This window comes from Astyanax mexicanus, chromosome 1 (genome assembly GCF_023375975.1).
Source record: "Astyanax mexicanus isolate ESR-SI-001 chromosome 1, AstMex3_surface, whole genome shotgun sequence".
Classification (NCBI taxonomy): Eukaryota; Metazoa; Chordata; class Actinopteri; order Characiformes; family Acestrorhamphidae; genus Astyanax; species Astyanax mexicanus.
Window position 1 is genome coordinate 13,925,912 of NC_064408.1, and position 20,863 is coordinate 13,946,774.

The following is a 20,863-nucleotide window of genomic DNA, read 5'->3' on the forward strand; positions in this document are numbered from 1 at the left end:
TGTATGAAGTCGTGAGGTGCTGCTGTGTGCTAGATTATCTTGTCTCTGTGGTTCTGGGAAAAAAAAAAAAAACACAAATTAGGTCCTCTCAGGGTTTTGCGTGCGAGGAGAATTCCAAAGTTATAAGAACACATCACCAGTTTTTCAGAACTGGGTTCATTTTTTCCACTATCCATTCACTGTGTTTGTGTGCATGCATTCGTGTTTTGCTGTTTGGTTCAGCAGGAGGAGTTTAATTAAACAGGAGGAGGTGAGCTGCTGAGAAGATTTCAGAAGTTCTGCAGATGGATGGAAACTGAACTGGAGCTGGATCTCCCCTCCCCCAATGTTCCTTGGTACAACTCATACAACCCACAATTCCCAGAGCACTGAGAGTACTGTCACACACAGAAGGTCGAGAGTTTTTTTACATTCAGTAAAGTGAGTTTAAGTGAGACAAACATCACAGGATGTGTCTGGAGGAAGAAATACAGATGATAACAATAATCAGGGTACAATAGAGTACAATAATGGTACTTCAATTAACAGTACTTACAATGTTAATAATTGATACTATTTACAACATACGGCTCTGGAAAAAATAAGAGACCACTTAAAAATGATGAGTTTCTTTGATTTTACCAAATTGAAAACCTCTGGAATATAATCAAGAGGAAGATGGATGATCACAAACCATCAAACCAAACTGAACTGCTTGAATTTTTGCACCAGGAGTAAAGCAGCATAAAGTTATCCAAAAGCAGTGTGTAAGACTGGTGGAGGAGAACATGATGCCAAGATGCATGAAAACTGTGATTAAAAAACAGGGTAATTCCACCAAATATTGATTTCTGAACTCTTAAAACTTTATGAATATGAACTTGTTTTCTTTGCATTATTTTAGGTCTGAAAGCTCTGCATCTTTTTTGCTATTTCAGCCATTTCTCATTTTCTGCAAGTAAATGTTTTAAATGACAATATATATATATATATATATATATATATATATATATATATATATTTTTTTTTTTATTTAGGAGAAATGTTGTCTGTAGTTTATAGAATAAACAAACAACAATATTCATTTTAGTCAAATAGCAACATTTTTTCCAGAGCTGTATTAGTTATATTTAATATTATCTTTACTAGTGTCAGTTAATAATCAGTTGAGACATTATTTAACAATTGATCAATATTAATTGCTGTCATAAGTACTGTTGTTTGATGTACTCTTATTGCACAGTGTTACTAAACAAATAAATAAATACGCAAATCAAGAAAAATAAACAAACAAGCAAAAAAAGGTACCAGCCTCTCAAATATAGGACAGTCTTTACATCATTGTAACTGAGCTCCGTTGGCCTTTAAGATTTAGGCAAGCTTATGGAAGTGACGTTAACTTTGTGTGTGTGTGTGTGTGTGTGTGTGTGTGTTTGTGTATGCCAGAATTGTTTTTGTAAAAAATGTGTATGTGGGTTTTATGAAGAAATTATCTGTAAAAATTGCGAATGAGGCAATGTGTTTGTAATTTAATCCCATTTTCTTTCTACTTTGCAAGGCCCTTATCACAAGTGATTGCCCCAATACTAGGAGCGTGAAGAATAGAGCAGTATAGTGCAGTAATACCAGCTATTCAGTGCACTCAGAAGAAAGTGCTAGGTCCTCAGCTCTGATACATCAGCTAACAGATGCCTGTGCTGACCAACGTCAGACTAGGAGTGATGTGGGGAGAGATCGCCATCTAAACTCACCCAGAGAGAGCATGGCCAATCATGCTCTCTCGGACTCCGGCTGCTGATGGCAAGGAGCAGGTTTCGAACCGGCGATCTTCCGATAATGGTATATAGAAATTATAAATGATTTAAAGAGTCATAACTTGACTTATTGATTTGTAGAGATGGACAATAACTTTTGTTATAATGATTGACAATAAGAATTTTCAGAGTTTTGGTTTGTGAATATAGTCAGTGCTTAAACATACCAACTGACCAACTGCACAATTCAGTGAAAAAACAGCAGAATTAGAATTATGAGTATTGTGTATTGTGAAAAAATCTTGATGCTTTAAATACTGTGATTCAGTACAGTTTAAAGGTTCTTCACATTTCAAACTCCTCTCTATTTAAGGAGTGTATTACATTCAGTTTAGGTAAGACTGGCAAACACTTATATTTATATTTATACTCATATTTTATATTTATATTATATTTATATAATATTTCCCGCCTCCCAAAGACAGGTCACTCTGTTCACCTTCGCAGACTGAACTGTGTCGGCCTTTCAGATTGAAGCAAGCTTATGGAAGTGACGTTAACTTTGTGGCTGTGTGTGTGTGTGTTTGTGTGTGTGTTTGTATGTGTGCTCATTTCTTCAAGCTGCATGCTGATAAATGAGGAAGCAGCCTCGATGCTCTTTCTTTCAACTGACTCATAACGAACCTGAAACAAAGTGAAAATCACTTTTGTCTCTCATGGGAGGAAAATGTGTCAGGCTTCTCAGAAAATCGTGAGTCAGGAGCGTCATGATACGGAGGGGAACATGAAAAAAAAGATGAAAAAACACACACACACACACACACTGAGAAAGTATTGCAGCGCCCTACGCAAACATCCCGAACATGTCAGAGTGAGTTTCATCACAGTTTTGCTCGTGGTTAAACATCTGGAGGCCTCGTTTTGTGACAGCTGCTAATGCAGACGTTCTCTATTTTGGCCACAGTCTTAGAAGAGCCTCTGTAGAAGAGTTTCGCGACATCAGCAACAAGCAGAACCAACAAAAAAAACAACAAAAAAAACAGGAGCTGATATAAATAAAATTCAATAACTCAGTCGAGGTGCTCAGTTGGAGAAGCTGAAGATTTGAAGTTTGGTTTCTTCTCAGCCTCAGAATCTACCAGTCAGCGTACTTAACGATGGTGATGTAGCTGGTAATCGGTCGAGTGTCAGTGTATTGGATCTTGTCGTTGGGGTTCGCCCGTACCGCCAGCCTGTCCTGTGCATTCATGTGCAGCAGCAGGAAGGTGCTGAGATGAGCTTCTTCGTTCTTTTTGGTGTGTTTCCGAGTATCATAGACGGCAGCAAACTCTTGGCTGCCATTGTCATTCCATGCAAAATCCACGATGAGCTCGAGATCTACAGAGTCGTTGATTAAATTGAGGTCGAATGTCACCTGTAGGTAGATCAGGTAAACGCCCCTCTCCTTCACACTGATCCACTTATTGCTTGAGTTCAGGACTATGTTGCTGGCGTGGAACTCCTCGGCCCAAACCAGGCGGTCTTTCTCGTGGTCTTCTGCGTTCTCACCTAGATAAAAACATAAAGGCCTCTGTTCATGGTTGGAAAATACTGTAGCTAGGATAACATTCACTGATATCAGGGTTCATACACGTTTTAACCAATAACTTTCCATGATTTTTTCATGACTTTTCCATGCCTTCAAGACAAATTTTAATAACCACACGATTTTTAAAACATCAGTGCAGACATGGACAATAAAACCAAAAATCAACTAAAGTTATACTTAAAATTGATATAATACAGCAGGTCTAAAATGATTCAGATAAAATGTTGACACACAATCTATAATAATAAATTGTGTCAAATTAAATTATTGAATTAACTCTAAGCTGATGTATTTGTAGCTCAAAATTGATTTTCTGGGTATTTTTATTTTTCCAAAGCTTATCCAGGCCTGGAAATTGCTATTTTTAAATTACATTACTTTTCCAGGTTTTTCATGACTGTACAAACCCTGTGATATGCTAAAATAATAAAATAGCATTAAATATTCAAATATATATACATACAGCTCTGGAAACAATTAAGAGATCACTTCAGTTTCTGAATCAGTTTCTCTGATTTTGTTATTTATAGGTTTATGTTTGAGTAAAATCAACATTGCTGTTTTATTCTATAAACTACAGACAACATTTCATTCAAATTCCAAATTATTTGCAGAAAATGAGAAATGGCTGATAATAACAAAAAAAAGATGCAGATCTTTTAGACCAAATATTATGCAAAGAAATTAAGTTCATATTCATAAAGTTTTAAGAGTTTAGAAATCAATATTTGGTAGAATAACCCTGGTTTTTAATCACAGTTTTTATACATCTTGTCATGTTCTCCTCCACCAGTCTTACACACTGCTTTTGGATAACTTAATGCCTTTACTCCTGGTGCAATAAATCAAGCAGTTCAGCTTGATTTGATGGCTTGTGATCATCCATCTTCCTTTGATTATATTCCAGAGGTTTTCAATTTGTTCAAATTAAAGAAACTCATCATTTTTAAGTGATCTCTTATTTTCGTCAGAGCTGTATGTCAAAATTCTCAAATGTGTGTCAAAAACTTCTCAAAATTCTGCAAATATTTTGTATAGTATATCTTTTCACGAGACAACACTACAGAAATTAATCTTGGATTTAGTTTAGTAGTCAGAGTAGTCATTGTGTTCAGTCTGTATATCGGTATTGATTTTAATGTTAAGTTTGATGTAGAGGTGAGAAATATGACGATGTTGTGTTAATATGGGGTTATTTTGTGTGTTTTCTTATGGATATTTAAAAAAAATGATTTGCTACACTTGTTGACAGTATTGTGTGTTTTGTTCAGGTCCAGAATTAACTTACCGATGTTGATCTCCTCCGTTCCGGCCAGGCTGCTATTCTTGGGCTTGTAAACTAGATAAAAAAAAAGGATAAAAGACCACTTTAACCTGACAGTCTCACACAGCAGAACTTATTGGTTAGATGTAATCTGCAATTTGGGGTTTTCATATCATAAATTAGGATCGTTTTTTTTGGTAATTGTGAACCTACCCTGGTGTATTTTTGTATTACCCTGGTGCAATTGCTGCAGATCAGATACTAAATTATTATTTATTATACAGCATAAACTAAATAACCATTAACCATAACAGAGAACTGGAGCAATCACCAATATTTTAATATAGTAATATTAATAGCGTATTACATAAATATATTTTTTTATATTGCTGGTAGCAGTTTTAACTTCATTGTACTGTAAATTATAATAATAAAAGAATGCACTGTATAAGTAAAGATACTGTATGTTTACCTGTTTAATTAGCAAATTTCTAGAAAATTTAGGAAATAAAACACTTAACCATGATATTTCATACATATACTTCAAAGTATATCTACTGTATTATTTTACTTTAGAACAACCTTTACTTTACTTGTGCTCTTCCAACGGATAAGCACATTCAAATCCTTTTTCTTTTTGGGAGAAATCAATTTTCTTCACAATTTCATGTTATTTTAGATGTCTGTTTTAATAATCAAATAAATAAAAGTCTAAATAAAGCAGATTTTAGTTTTTTAAACATAAAAAAGTGATTTAAAAAGAAAGAAAATGATTTTTCCCATCAGAGAGAAATGACTGATACATGGTTATTCATTTTAAGGGCTCAATTGACTAAACTGTAGATTGTAGTTATTGTAGGAAGTAATTTTTTATATTTTTTACTCTGTATATATAGCTCTGGAAAAAACAAACAAACAAGAGACCACATAAAAATGATGAGCTTCTTTGATTTTATCAAAATAAATGTTCACCAGTAGTGGCATACAGTTATCCAAAAGCAGTGTGTAAGACTGGTGGAGGAGAACATGCCAAGAAGCATGAAAACTTTGATTAAAAAACAGTTATTCCACCAAATATTGATTTCTGGACTCTTAAAACTTTATTAATATGAATTTGTTTTCTTTGCATTATGTGAGGTCTGGAATTCACATTTTCTGCAAATAAATTCTCTAAATGACAATATATTTATTTGGAATTTGGGAGGAATGTTGTCCATAGTTTACAGAATAAAACATCAATGTTAATTTTACTCAAATATATACCTATAAATAGCAAAATCAGAGAAACTGATTCAGAAACTGAAGTGGTCTCTTAATTTTTTCCAGAGCTGTGTTTACATAATTTAGACTAAATTTTTGTACTCCCGCTGCAGAATTAAGCTGCTTGGCACCTCATTGACACATTTCATATGACTGTCCATTTGATGTAAATGTCAGGATTTCATATGCAAATGCTCAGAGACTAATCTCAGCCCGAGAATGTGAGCCTGGGTTGAGTAAGAAAGTTGTGAACCGCCATCATAGAATGAGTTCACTGTGGTTGCATTTGTGATGTTGAAGCTGAATCTTAGTCAGAAGCCCATCGCTGATCTGAATGTGCTGAATGAGACGGGCCCCATGCACTCACTTTGCATACTGCTGTTCTTACAGCTGTTTAAACAGGTGGCTCCATTCTCACAGTCTGATTGGTTAAAAAGCTTTCTGCTTGTGTCGGTACATCTGAGGCCAGATTCACAAACGCTTACCTAAGATAAAACTTAACAATAAAGATTGAGTTTTTATCTTAAGAATTTCTTAAGAATTTTTTAATGTTTTCCTCTATATTTATTTGTAATGAGCCTTTAATGCAGGATTCTATTCCTTTTTACAGATAACGAGATACAATGTTAATCAATTAATGTACTGTTAAATCTGAACATAATTAGTAGTGATTATAGTAAATCATTCATAACAGAATTAATAGAATTAATATTGAGTTTTAGTTTTAAACCCATTATTCAGTATCTACAGTAAATTATTTAATACCTGCCAAAGAGTATTCAGTATTTACTATAAATACGTCAGTATTTTCCTATGCATTATTTACTATCTACTACAAATGTTTCAGTTCTACTTAGAACCATTCAGTTTTCACTATGAATGATTCATTAGCTACAATAAGTGATTCAGTTTTACTATAAATGATTCATTGATTCATCATCTGCCTCAAACCATTCACTATTTACTATAAATGATTTGGTATCTACTATAAATTAATCACTATTGGATCTAATTGGAATTATTATCTAAGTATTCTCTATGAATTATTCATTAACTACTATATTTGTTCCATTTTTTTACTATAGATTATTGATAATCTACTATAAAAAATAAGTATCTACTATTAATTATTCTGCATCCAAAATAAATTAATCCGTATTTACTATAAACAAATCAGCATATAAATTTTATAAATGATTCAGTGTCTAAATTTAATGTATTTAATGTATTTAGTTTGCAGATAAATAATTGAAAATCATATTAAATGATTAGTGTCTGAACTCTAAGTCTAAAGCAAGTATTCAAGAATTTATATATATATATATATATATTTATAGAATTAATTTATTTTATATATATATATATATTTTTTTTTTGGTAGAATAATTAATGATTATAAGTTAAAAGTTAAAAATTATAGGAGCATGAATATTCAAAATTATGTTATTTAAAAAATTAAGTTTCTTAAAATGCTCTGTAAATTCGGGCCCATTTTTTTTTTTTACCATCACACATCATGCTCCTGATCAGCAGCAACAATAACCACAAAACCACACAAACACTTGTGATGGAATGGGTTTTTTTGGTTTAAGAAAATGCCAGATGATACATACTGTCACTGTCAGAACAAAACCTTCTATCTCTGTAATGATGCGTTTTTACCATAGTAAAGTCATAAAGGACTTCAGTCTGAAGAGATCTTCAGTCAAAGATATAATCAGTCACGTCCAATTCTATCTGTGATCACATTCAACATATATTTATAAAAGCAGCTCCTTTTTAACTTATGTAAAAGATGACAGAGGGTTTACGGAGATTGTGGAGTTCGGGGGCTGGTCTTTGGAGGTGTAGTATTTCAGAGGTTATTCACAAAGTGTTGGGGATTCATCTCTCCTGGTGTTGATTTACCTTTACTGCTTTGTCACCATAGCCTGTGTCTATACCTGGCAACTAGGGGTGGGGAAATGGGACTGGGGGAGCGGTGGTAGGCAGTTTCAGAGGCTAAAACCCACACAGATTACCGTGACATACTGCACAGTTCAAGTAACAAAATACTGTCTGAAGCTGTGCTAACATCAGCTGACAGAGCTTTAACTCAGCATATTATAGTGTTGCATTGTGAGTAGTAGCATGCTAGATGTGTTTTTTGTGTCCTACATCAGGACACTATATTTCACAGCTTCTGTGTGAAATTCTGTCGGATATTGGACTAAAAATGAAAGAAATAACTTGCATATATCAGCATATATTCTATGAATTCATAGATTCAGTGTCTAAAATGTAATGTATGTTGTTTGCAGATAAATAATTAAAAATCATATTACATTATTAGTGTCTGAACTCTAAGTCTAAAGAAAGTGTAAGAACATATTCAAGAATTAATATGTATATTGAATTAATTTATTATATAAATATATATATATATTTTTTTTGGTAGAATAATTGATGATTAGAAGTTAAAAGTTACTATAATGTTGGATATTGGACTAAAAATGAAAGAAATAACTTGCTAACATAATGCACAATACTATCATATTGCATCAAAATCTGAATTTCATATTATTGTCTGTTTGTATTATTTTTTAATATTAAGAAAACTGCTGTATGGCAGCAAGTGCTCTGTTTCCTAAACAAGTCATCGGGCTCTCAGCCATTCCAACTCAACTCGCAACTAACAGCCAATTCAGCTGGACTGACACACAGAGCAAAAATGTGAAGAGGACTGCGAGAGGACTCTGAAAAACAATGGCACAATTCATCACATCTGATTTTATGACCAACAGTGAATACAGAACAAGTGATCACTTGAATTTTGTGCTTGACCACGCTTTACAAAAGAGCACCACTCAAACACTATTAGGATTCAGTGATTAATAACTGAACACTCACAAGTGATTACACAGCGATGGTAAATTGTGGGAGGACACACCACAGGACACTGTCCAGAGGACACTGTGCACAGGACACTCTAAATAGACTATTCCCTGTCCAGCAGTGACACTGATGTGTTTAAAAACTCCAGCAGCACTGCTGTATCTGATAACAGTATGCTTTCCTTCAAAACATTCACCAAAAACTACTATACTATTATACTAATTACGCACCTCAGCAAATTACACTATTGTGACAAATTATCCATTTATCTCAGCAATATAAGTGTTTTTGCCTGAAAAAAGCACCACATATGATTTGAACAGATGCAAATAAACCTTCATACAGTAAAACATAACAAGGAATTCTACCACATTTATCAAAAATTTACCAAACTAGGTGTTGATATGATAAGAGCTAGAAATAACTCTATTAAACTCAGATGAGGAGGAGAGATTAGCAGACGTTTTAAGGAAAACAGGGCTGTTAAAGCTCTGCTTATTGTAATGCTTGTATTTTACTGAGCTAATAAACACTTACTGCACAGATAAGAAGCTTTTTCTTTACTGAAATTCCCACAGGTGCCTAAAACATTAGCACAATACTGTATACTATTGAAAGATGCAGTGAACTCTAGATAAATTAGAGTAGAAATAGAGATGGCACAATCAGGATGGAATAAATTCAATTTTTTCTTATTTTCTCACCAATTTACACGACCAATTACCCAACCCATTCATTAGGACTCCCCTATCACTAGTGATGCTCCAACACACCAGGAGGGTGAAGACTAGCACATGCCTCCTCCGATACATGTGAGGTCAGCCAGCGCTTCTTTTCGAGCTGCTGATGCAGCATCACACAGCGCACTCTGTTCTGATACATCAGCTCACAGACGCCCCTGTGCTGCAGACATCACCCTAGGAGTGATGTGGGGAGAGAGCGCCATCTACCTCCTGCTCATAGTGGCTTTAGACCGCTGGACCACTCGGCGCCAATTTAAGACCTTCGTTAATAAGAGCTAGTAACTCAAATGGGGTCTGTTACAGACTTCACGCTCATTCTTTAGTTTTTTTCTGCGTTCATTATTGTCATTACTCAGGTAGAAGTATAGATACTGGGGTTTTAAAATACTTCTGTAGAAGTTAAAGTATCAACTCAAGCCTATAGTGCACTTCCCCCCTCTCTCCTAGACACATTTTTCTAAAAACCATAATAACTATAATGTTATATTTTAATCTTAATATTGAAACTTTAAAATGTACTAGGCTCTCTAGTGTTTCAGCTGCATGTACGCTCTTTGTAAATGAATGTATTTTAGTAGAATGTAAATATATTAAAGTTAAAGCTTGGGCTGGAGTTTCTCTGGAGTTCTCTTGAGTCTTTGCACGGATCATCTTCATACTAGACTATCTTCATACATCTGCTATGTTCTTGCTGGAGTGTGGGCGGGGCGTGACATGTGCAGGTGTGATGATCAATAGATAAACCAATAGGGTATCAGAAAGTTACAGAATATGTACGCCTAAGAGGCGTGGACCTGTTTTTCCTGTAAAGCGGCTTTGTGACAACCTTTGTTGTAAAAAGCGCTATATAAATAAAATTGAATTGAATAAATTGAATTGAATGTATATGGTAGAAGTATGTATACTTCTCTACATCCAATCACAATCAGATTCACTCTATCTGGATGGAGAGATTTATCTGGATAGGGTTTTTTATTGAATGATGAGAAGCTAGAATGAAAACAAGCTGAAATTAAATTAAGTAGGAGTAACGAGGCTATTTTTAAAATGCAAGGAGTAGAAAGTTAAGATAGTTGTGTGAAAAGGTAAGAAGAAATAGTCATTTGAAATATAATTACTCCAGCACAATGTAGTAGATAACCAACATTTCTTCTTAAGTAAGGTAATAAAGTATCCATACTTCAATACTTGTCACCTCTGCTTAAAACAGCTTGTTCTACTCATCACTCTGTAAATTCAACAGTTTCAAGCTCAGTAAAACCTCTTACCTTTAAACAGGCCGTGTGCTTTTCTGGATACGTTCTGATAGTCTCTCAACAACTTGTCCAGAAAAGTACCTGGGGACCAAAAAGAGGGAAAAATTGCTGTGACATATTGAGAGATTAATTGTCACATACTGCAGAGGAAACCCATGCATCATGCCAAGCAACGTGCTAGAAACAGCAAAGGAGAGAGTTACGGGAAACAGCGCTACTGCTCACCACAAGCTCGCATGATAAATAAACATACAGCAGAATGCACACACACTCGAATCATCACACACACACACAGTTATATTAACAACACATACACACACACACAAACACAAAACACACAAACTCCAGCCTTCAGACACACACGCCCCGACTACGGATCATGAGCTCGACATGTGAGCTGCACTGCTGGTGGAAAATTCTGCAGTTGTGCTTCACTGCATGTAAAGGAAAAAAAGTGTTGCTTGATAACACATAAAAAAAAGACCACTCACACACGACCCCCAGATCAACAACTTCCTCTTTATCAAACAACAACATCCTGTTATATAACAGAACTGCCGTACGCAGCGTCTACAGCGGCCACCATGAGTCTGCTATAGTCTGCTTACACTTAACCCTTTAATGTCCTTATTAACCCTTGTGTGGTGTTCATATTTTTGTTACTCGTTTACTTTGTTACTTGTATTTAATTCAGCAAAATTAAGCAATTTTACATTAAATGCTTTATACATGCTTGCTTCACCTAAATTGCAAGCAATAGAAACAGCTCACATGGTTAATATTTGCCCTTTACCTTTCTTTTGTTACATGGGGTGGTGTACAGTGTGTGTTTATCGAAAATGTGTTTTGATACATGTTTTTCACAAAAAATGAGCCAATGCCAATGAGTTTGAGTTAGAAAAAATATTTTTTTAGTGTCATTTGATGAAAAATGAACAGACCTGAACACCACAGACCCGAACACCACACAAGGGTTAAAGGAAATGCAATGAAATTATGTTCGTATATATATGAAAAATTCTCGATTACAATTTCAATTTTGTTAGTTCTTACATAAAAGAGACAGTTTTATTCATTTTTGCTCTATATTTAAAAATGCAATATACAGTACCTCTAAAAATTCCACCAAAACTATTCATGTGTAGGGACTGATTTATGGATGATAACTGTAAAAAGGTAAAATTAAAAGGCACAGTGAACTCTGCAGATGTTTTAGTCCAACGCACGTCTGATTATTGATAGAGATGGCACAATCAGTTACAAATACTCTGAATCATTTCGTTCCTAACATGAATTCTTTATTATCTACTATGATTCATTCAGTAAACTGCAAAACAGTATTCAGTATCTATTTTAAATCATTCAGTATGTTCTCTAAATTATACAGCAACTTCTCTAAATTATTCAGTAACTTCTCTAAATAATTCTAAATAATTAATAAATAAACTACAATACAATATGCAGCATGTACTTTAAATTCATCAGTAAACTCAATTCAACATTCAGTATCTACTCTGATTTATATGCATAATTCAAATATTTCAAATATGTTTTGATGGTACTTTTTAAGTATTTCCAAATAAGTTAACTTCTCCAAATGATTCAATAACTACAAAACAACATTCAGTAACTTTTCTGAATTATTCAGTAACTAATCAAAATTATTCAGAAACTGCAATGCGCATTATCTACTTCAAATTTATAGTGACTACGTACAATCTAACTTAAAATTACTCTAAATTATTCAGAAACATATTTGGCTTCTTTAGTAGCTAATAATTGTTTATTAATTATGTATTACACAGGAACTACAATACAGTATTCAGTAATCACTTTGAATTGTTCAGGAACTATTCAGGATCATTTAGTAGCAAAAACAAGTTCTTCATTATCTACCCTAATCTGTTGTATGCAGTATGTGTGAATTATGTAATAACCACAAAACTACCACAAAACCATATTTGGGAATTACTCTGATTTATTATGTGCTAATATGAAATATTTGATAACTACTTTGAAATATTTTGCAACTACTATGAGTTATTCACTGTCTGTTCCAAATTACTCTGCATCTACTGCAAATGACCAATTCAGATGCACTTATAATACTATAATACTAACAATATATACTAGTTACATGTTCCTAATGCAAGTTTTAAAGGAGTTGTACTTTTTGAAGTATTTTTAAATAATATTATTAAGAATATATTTTTATATTATATATGTGTACATTTTATTTTTTATCTATTGACAGTGAGTCATATCTCTCCCTTCTCATTTCCTGTATCTTACATCTCTCAATCTGGAGCAAAAAGAAAGAAATATCACCTGATGAACTGCAAATAGATGTTATTTTTATACTGAAAAGACGAGAAATGACTGTGCTACACAGCAGTTCAACAGAGCTTTTACTTCTTTTGACACATTTCTACTCCTAAACTAGTAACTACACAATGCTATACTTTTACTTTTAAATATTTTAATCTTTATTTAAATAAAAAAAAAACTTAAGTGGAACTTTTGACTGTTCTAGTTAGGCGGTCAAATCTGTACTATAAAAATACTATAAATTACTTAGTGTATATTATGAATAATTTACTACGAAAAAAGGTTAGTGGCTCAGAAATGAACTACTATAAGCTATTCTGTAACCACTATGAGTTATTTCATTAATTAGTTATTTAGTAACTACTATAATGAGTAAAGCCATCAATTGTTCAGTACATAATGCAGAGTTATGCAATCATTACAATGAATTATTCAGTAACTGCTATAAACTCATGCAGTAATTTATATGTAGTATTAAGTAAACAACAAATGATATAGTATCTGCTATAACTTATTCAGTGTATAACATTCATCCATTTTTATTTAGCTGTGAGTTATTAAATAATTACTATGAATAGCACCTACTGTGAATTCTTCAGTGATTACTTTGCGTTAATGAGTAACTATTGTGAGTAATTCAGTAAATAATGAGTTCTTAGGAACATACAGTATACATACTATGCCTTCTACTACAATGGCTTATGAATTAATTTATTTTCATTATTTACTATGAATTATTTAATAACTGCATTATTCATAGTCATTCAGTAAATGTGTATTATTTTGTGTATTGTATGAGTTATTTTTGTAACTAATTCCATTAATTATTCTAGTAACATACTCCTACTATAAATTATTTAGAACTACTATAAATGATAAATGACTGCTATTACAATTAATCACCGCTGTGCTTTTGTACTGTAACTATTATATAACATTCAGTAAATACTGTGAATCATTAAGTAACTATGTGAGTAACATCACTGCCACCCTTTTGGAAGACTGTGGTTCATTTTGCCACCTGGGCGAGAACATTGCACTACAGCGAAGCTCCTGAAGCTTTAAGAACAATGACTCAAATCAATTATCAGCTGGCCTGGCCTGGGACAACGTCTGGTTATGAATTAAATGCAACGATAAATGGTGTGGGCGCCCCTTTAAATCATGTGAGGGTCAATGCATGAAAGTACAACAACACTGTTATCAGAATCCCCCTCAAGGGGGCCCCTCCCACTAGTTGCGAAGAGTAGTCAGCCAGACAGGTTCATCATTCCTGCAGCCGGCAAAATATGAAACTTCAGCAATCATATATTAGATAAATTACCTAAATGTATTGTACAAATGGTGTAATTTTTGCTTGGGCCTCCAAAATATGCCTCGAAACGGCCTTACTTAGAGCTGCTTCGAAACAAACATATACATTATGTATCTATTTGAGTAAGAAACCTATATCTATGAGATTTATCTACCAAATATCTATGAGATTTACTTTTTTTACAGGGTTGATCATTTTTATTCCAATCAGACAGAAACAAACCTGATTCCACCTTTTTGACTAGCTATGTTCAGACTGCAGGTAAATCAGATTTGTTGAGATGAGCGTTCACACCGTTATTTGCAAGCAATCAGATTGGATTTGCATGTCTGGACATCACAAACGTATCTGCATGGGTTGCTGTGATATTGAGGTTGGTGTCGATAACTTAAATTTGGTTTGGTGCTCTTTTTGGACTGAATTTCTGTCACTATGGATTTGATATGGACAGATACGATCTGTACAAATTTGAATGTGGTTTAGATCCAAATTGCAAAAATCTGATTTATGTGGTTCCCGCTGGTCCAAATGATCAAAAATCAATCTGGATGCAATCTAGACATTCCAAAAATCAGATCTGAACATAGCCCCTGAGCACATTCAGTTTCACTTTCAGGATTCATTCTTCAAACAGAGGATTAGTTGGCAAGGCTAGAAACACACCAAACATTTGTGGCAAAGACTGATGTCATAAGACCCAGTTTACACCGGTTCACTTCATGTGACTAGTATCTGAACTCTATCAGAATAAGATTTTAGCTGCATGTATTTACACTTGGTAGTCAGACTGAAATCTGATTGTTGTGTAGCACAGAATATTTGTTAGAATATTGGAAGATATATCTGAAATATTGTTTTTTGTGAGAGGAATTTTGGTTTGGAGAAGCTTGTGGAAGATTTTACACTACTTAATTAAATCTGAATCTGTTTTAAATGCGTTTTGGGATTTAGTTCTTATCCAGATGTAATCCTAATTCTCAGAACACATGAAGTGTCCAGGTATAAACAGAGCAGTTTAAAGGGTTAAGTGGAAACTTACCATTGATAATGCCTCTTCTGGGCTAAAGGGAAAAAGAAACACAATGAAATAGTGAATATATATTATATATATATTATACTTCAGTCAGCCTCCTCACAAAGCTCCAGCTCACTTTTTCTCTCTCACACACACTCTCTCTTTCATCTCTTTCTCTCTTCTCTCTCTCTCTCCATCTGTCTCTCTCTCTCCATCTCTCTCTTGTCTCTCTCCCTCTCTTATCTCTCTGTTTCTCTCTCTCTCTCTCTCTCTCTTATCTCTGTCTCACTCTCGCTGTCTCTCTCTCATCTCTCTGTCTCTCTCTCTCTCTTATCTCTCTGTCTTATCTCTCTGTCTGTCTGTCTCTCTCACACACACTCTCTCTCTCTTATATCTCTGTCTCACACTCTCTCTCTCTCTCTGATCTCTCTTATCTCTCTCTCTTATCTCTCTGTCTCTCTCTCTCTCTCTCCATCTCTCTCTTTTATCTCTCTCTCTCTCATTCTCTCACACTCTCTCTCTTTCTCTTCTCTCTCTGGTTTTATGTTAACAACAGATTCATAACTTGTATGTTGTAATTGATATCTTTATGCTTTGTAAATTCATCTTGAGTATTATAGATTTTTCCTTGTCTAAAGTTTATTTTGATGTTTATTGTTTTTTGATCGTTTCTATTTGTAAATTTTATATTGATAACCAACATTTGATTGCTTTTTTGTATAATGTTTATATATAAATCGTCATTGTATTTAAAAATATAAATACATTAAAATGAATCTGTCCATGGTAGAATATTACAGTAATTCAAATTGAAATTTAGAAATTGTATCTTTGAAACAAAACGTCATAAACAGTTGCATATGTTGTTAACTATAGATCAGACATGTTCTCATTAAATGTAATTTTAATGCATGCATGACAGGAAATAAAAAGTGAAAATATAAAGTGATTAAACTGGGTAAATATGATTTCTGTGTAGTATCAAGTGGAATAAAAGATCTTTTTTTAAGTTTGAGGGTAAAAAGGCTTCCTATCTCATATGCAAGGTTTGATATGTCACGATACTTCTATTTGAGACCAATTATAACACAGTAACAATAAAGTAACTGATCATACATATACCTTAAACTCAGAGCAGTGTTCAGAGTGGGCCACCTTATTCTGCAAAGGAAGATAAAAAAAATAGATCAAAAGATATTTTTTCCATTGATAGTTTCCATTTACGTTACCACTGAAGTTCTTTAGAATAACAAGAAAACATATTCCAAGCAATGTATATTTTCTGTTTTATGGAATCACTACAGTTCTAAGATGCACAATATCACAATTTAAAATTATATAATATTTATTTTTAATGGACATTCTTAAATTCTTCAATTGGGTTCAGTTCTACTGAACTCTCAAGTTTGTTTTGATAAGTAAGAGACTCATTCTCCTCTGGTCAACATTACAACATTATGACTATCACATAAGTCTGGCTTTCTGCTGATATAATTGCAGTAAGGATGGTAAGAATAACAGAATAATGAAAGTAGTGATGATAATGGTCTTAGACTATTCATGCTAAGCATGATGTAAGTTACTGTTGACACATATTCCTAAACAAGAAGCATTTATTCAAGCCTAATCTTCTGAATAGAATTCTCAAATAGTGGCCACAGTATGGTTTGTTCTTTTTTACTTGTGACTAATGGCCACATCCCAAATTAAATCCTCCCCCTATGTCTCTAGTGCACTGTTTTGGACATAATATGACTAAATCCCTACCTAAATAGTGCATAATATGTTTGATCTATAGTTTAATACAGGCAAAGGCTCTTTGAACACTACCTTTTCTTTATTTTTCATGATTTTTTTTTTCTGCCATGCTGTTCCTCACTCCAACAGTCAAACAGTTCCAACAGCAACTCCAACAGCAATTACATGCATTCTGCATCTTCTTTTAATATTTAGTGATTGTTGTGCTTACAATTACAATATGCTGGGGAGGCCATAAGCCCATAATTGGTTAATGGATATACACAACTGTGCTGACCAATTCATTAATCAATATGCCGGTTCGAATCCCGGTCATGCAGCTTGCCATCAGCTGCTGGAACCCTGAGAGGGCACAATATGTCTTGCTCTCTCTGGGTGGGTAGATGGTGCTCTCTATTCACATCCTTCCAAAAGGTGATGTCGCTCAGTACAAGGCGCCTGTGAGCTGATGTATCAGAACAGAGTCGCTGCGCTTTCCTCCGAGTAGCATCACGGTGATGCTGCATCAGCTACTCGCACTGTGATGCTACTCGGTAATGCTGCATCAGCAGCAGCTCTAAAAGAGGCGGTGGCTGACTTCACGTGTGTCAGAGGAGGCATGTGCTAGTCTTCACCCTCCTTCTGTTGGGGCATCACTAGTGGTAGGGGGAGTCGTAATGAATAGGTTGGGTAATTTGGGAGAAAATGGGATATAAATTATAAATAAAAAGATTTTTAATATTTTAGCTCTTTCAGCAGTCCCCACTCATGGCTACCACTGAAAACTGTCCAAGTCTATATGATCACCAGCCCACCCCTGTATTTTAGGTTATTTGAGAGACTGTTTGAAAGTTGCTTAAATTATCTCAAAAATGTCTACAGTGGACATACGCAGCTTAACCAACATTTTACAAAGCATTAAACATAAAGCATTAAACATAAAGCACCCTCATAATTACATACACAATCAAGTTATATGTAATTTACGATGAAAGAAGCTGATGTAGGATTATGTTTTAAGCTGTTACATATTCAAACAGTGCATACAGTCCTTTTGGTCTATACATGGTATCTAAAGTAGATTCATTGAATATATTGTTGTTATTATGCCACAAAAACAATCACATATTTATATTTGTGCTCCAACTGTTTAATGGCTTATTTCCAAGAATGGGCAGACAGTGAGTTCATGCAATTACAAAACATAGAAGCATAGTTCTGATCCTGCATTGTAATTGGTTGAGTGATGATCTACGCTCTACAAACTTTAAATATTACTCCGACACATACATTATTTCATGAATATCATGACTGAAGGGTAAATCTAATGATGTTCTTGGAGCAGTGGGTGCTGCTGTCCTCTTTATCTTAAAAAAACAACAATAAATCTAACAGTAATAATGGAACTGTGGAATAATCACAGTAACACACTCGAGGTTCATGTTATAAGAGAAGTTATATCATACCATTGGGATACATATGTATACCTCTATTCTTATGAATGGAGTACACCAGTGCAAATATTAAGACTTAACAACTTCCCCTTTTGTTTATTATTGCTTTAGAAATCAAAAAAGAACATTGGTTTGTAAAGGATTCTAAAGAGAGGTTGGAAACAGTGATCAGAAAAAAATAAGAGAACTGTTTTTGTTAAACAGAACTGCACACACACACAAAAAAAAAAAAAAAAATATATATATATATATATATATATATATATATATATATATATATATATATATATATATATATATATATATATATATATATATATATATATATATAAAGACTTAAAGCCTAACGGAGAACTGTCTAAAATAATTAGTTAAGGATATTGCCCAAAAGTGAGGACCCTCTGATGAGAAGAGCTTATATCAAAAACAAGCTTAACAACTTGAATTACTGCTCTTTTGTCAAGTTAATTGAGAAAAAGCCTTTACAATTATTATTATTATTATTGTAAATGCTTTTTTGTATATGTACAGTGTATACAAGCAAAGCATCTATGACATCCAACCACACCCTGCACGCGGCGGCAGGCGCAAACTTCAAAACCAGACGTCCTGTCGTCACTATAGGAACTATTATACGCCTTTGATCTTCCAACAAAATGCTCGCGGAAAGTCGCAGAATAAATAATATCCAAACAGGCCAGCCAATAAAATATCTCCAGTAAAAAGACTAAGACTTACCCAGAATATAATGTTATCAGTAAAAATGAAAACTTCCCAGCTGGCATTTTAACGTTGAATCACAGTTGATGTTATGATTGAATCAACGTTGGATTTGGTGTTGATTTAGAAAAGTGAATCAGCATTGATATGGCAACGCTGTTTCAACGCTGTACGTTCAACCTTTAATAAACCATAGCTCACTAAAACCCTAAATAATACTCTGACGCATACATTATTGATTATCATAACTGAAGGCTAAAATTATGTGATGTCCTTGGAGCAGTGGGGGCCGCTGTCCTGTTTATCTTAAAAAAAATAACAATAAATCTAACAGTAATAATAGAACTGTGGTATAATCACCGTAACACACTCGAGGTTCATGTTATATGCCATTGGGATACTTATCGTATGAATAGAGTACATCAGTGCAAATGTTAAGACTTAACTGCACCCCATTTACTTTATTATTGCTTTAGAAACTAAAGCAACTCATTGGTTGCTTTAAGAGATTCTAAAGAGAGGTTGGAAAACAGTTATCAAAAAATAAATTAACTGCTCTTGGTACAAAAAAATGCACACAAAATATATAAGAAAGACTCATAGATATTCTCATGGATCACCAAAACTAGAAAACCCTGTGGTTAAGAGTGTTAAAAATAAACTTAGATCACTGTAGTAAATCTGAGTATAAAGAAAGTTACCCACCACTACCAATCTGATTCATTATCTGATCTCACAACCTGGATCTCAAAAACACAACAGTAAAATAAATAGAACATGTTCCTCCATGTATGGGGAAGAGTTGTACCAAATTAAAAACAATTAATGAATTACTGAAAAGGGAAGTAAAACCACTTCATCATCAATCCCTCCAACCGGTTTTTAAAACTGCATGCTGATAAAATGTAAAATGGTAATTCTGCTAAAAAAAACAGAAGCTTAAGGACTTTATTATGTTGATTCAACGTTAAAATGTCAACCTTTGCACAACCATTTAACATTAAATGTTGTTTTAAAGTGGTTTTAACGCTGAAACAACAACAGACACTAATTTAATCCAGCTGGGTTCAGTGTGTGTGATGTGTGTGTATATAAATATATGTGTGTGTTTGTCTATTAAGTAAATCAGCTCTTACCCTCTGAACGCTTAGCCAAGTCACGCACGAGGAGGTAATGGCCACGAAGACCAGGGCAGATATCCAGCTGGCGTAGCTCCGCGCTGCGTGCGACATGCTCGTAGGACGCTCGTGGCAGGGCGAGGTGCTCCAACTACGAGTGCGAGCGTCTCGGATAGGCGGTGAAATAGTCCTCAGACAGTAATGCGGGACTCCCACGCATCACGGTCCTCCCCACCTTCTGCGGTCGAGTTTTAAGATGTGCGGGGGTGGAAGCCTATGACACATTCAGAAAGAAAAAAAAATAAAAACAGAAAGAAAGAAAGAAAGAAAAAAATCTTAGACTCTCCTCAAAACTGATATTGGCACAACTGATCTCAGGCTGGAACTTTAGATGTGAGGTGTGGGCTTTAGAAACCTACAAAAAGAACATCCACACTCAGTTCAGCACCACGGAATGA

The 20,863-nt window shown here is 34.2% G+C and overlaps 1 protein-coding gene across 1 annotated transcript; it reads right to left on the reverse strand.

The window, feature by feature from the left end:
• Positions 1 to 1,031: 1,031 nt before the first annotated feature.
• Positions 1,032 to 20,581, reverse strand: si:dkey-220k22.3 (uncharacterized protein LOC796870 homolog). Its single transcript, XM_007228590.3, has 6 exons — positions 20,424 to 20,581; positions 16,499 to 16,537; positions 15,401 to 15,422; positions 10,731 to 10,799; positions 4,610 to 4,660; positions 1,032 to 3,281 (listed from the first exon to the last, which is right to left on the reverse strand). The coding sequence occupies exons 1-6, from the start codon at positions 20,517 to 20,519 to the stop codon at positions 2,869 to 2,871; spliced, it is 690 nt and encodes a 229-aa protein (XP_007228652.3). The 5' UTR covers positions 20,520 to 20,581; the 3' UTR covers positions 1,032 to 2,868.
• Positions 20,582 to 20,863: the final 282 nt, after the last annotated feature.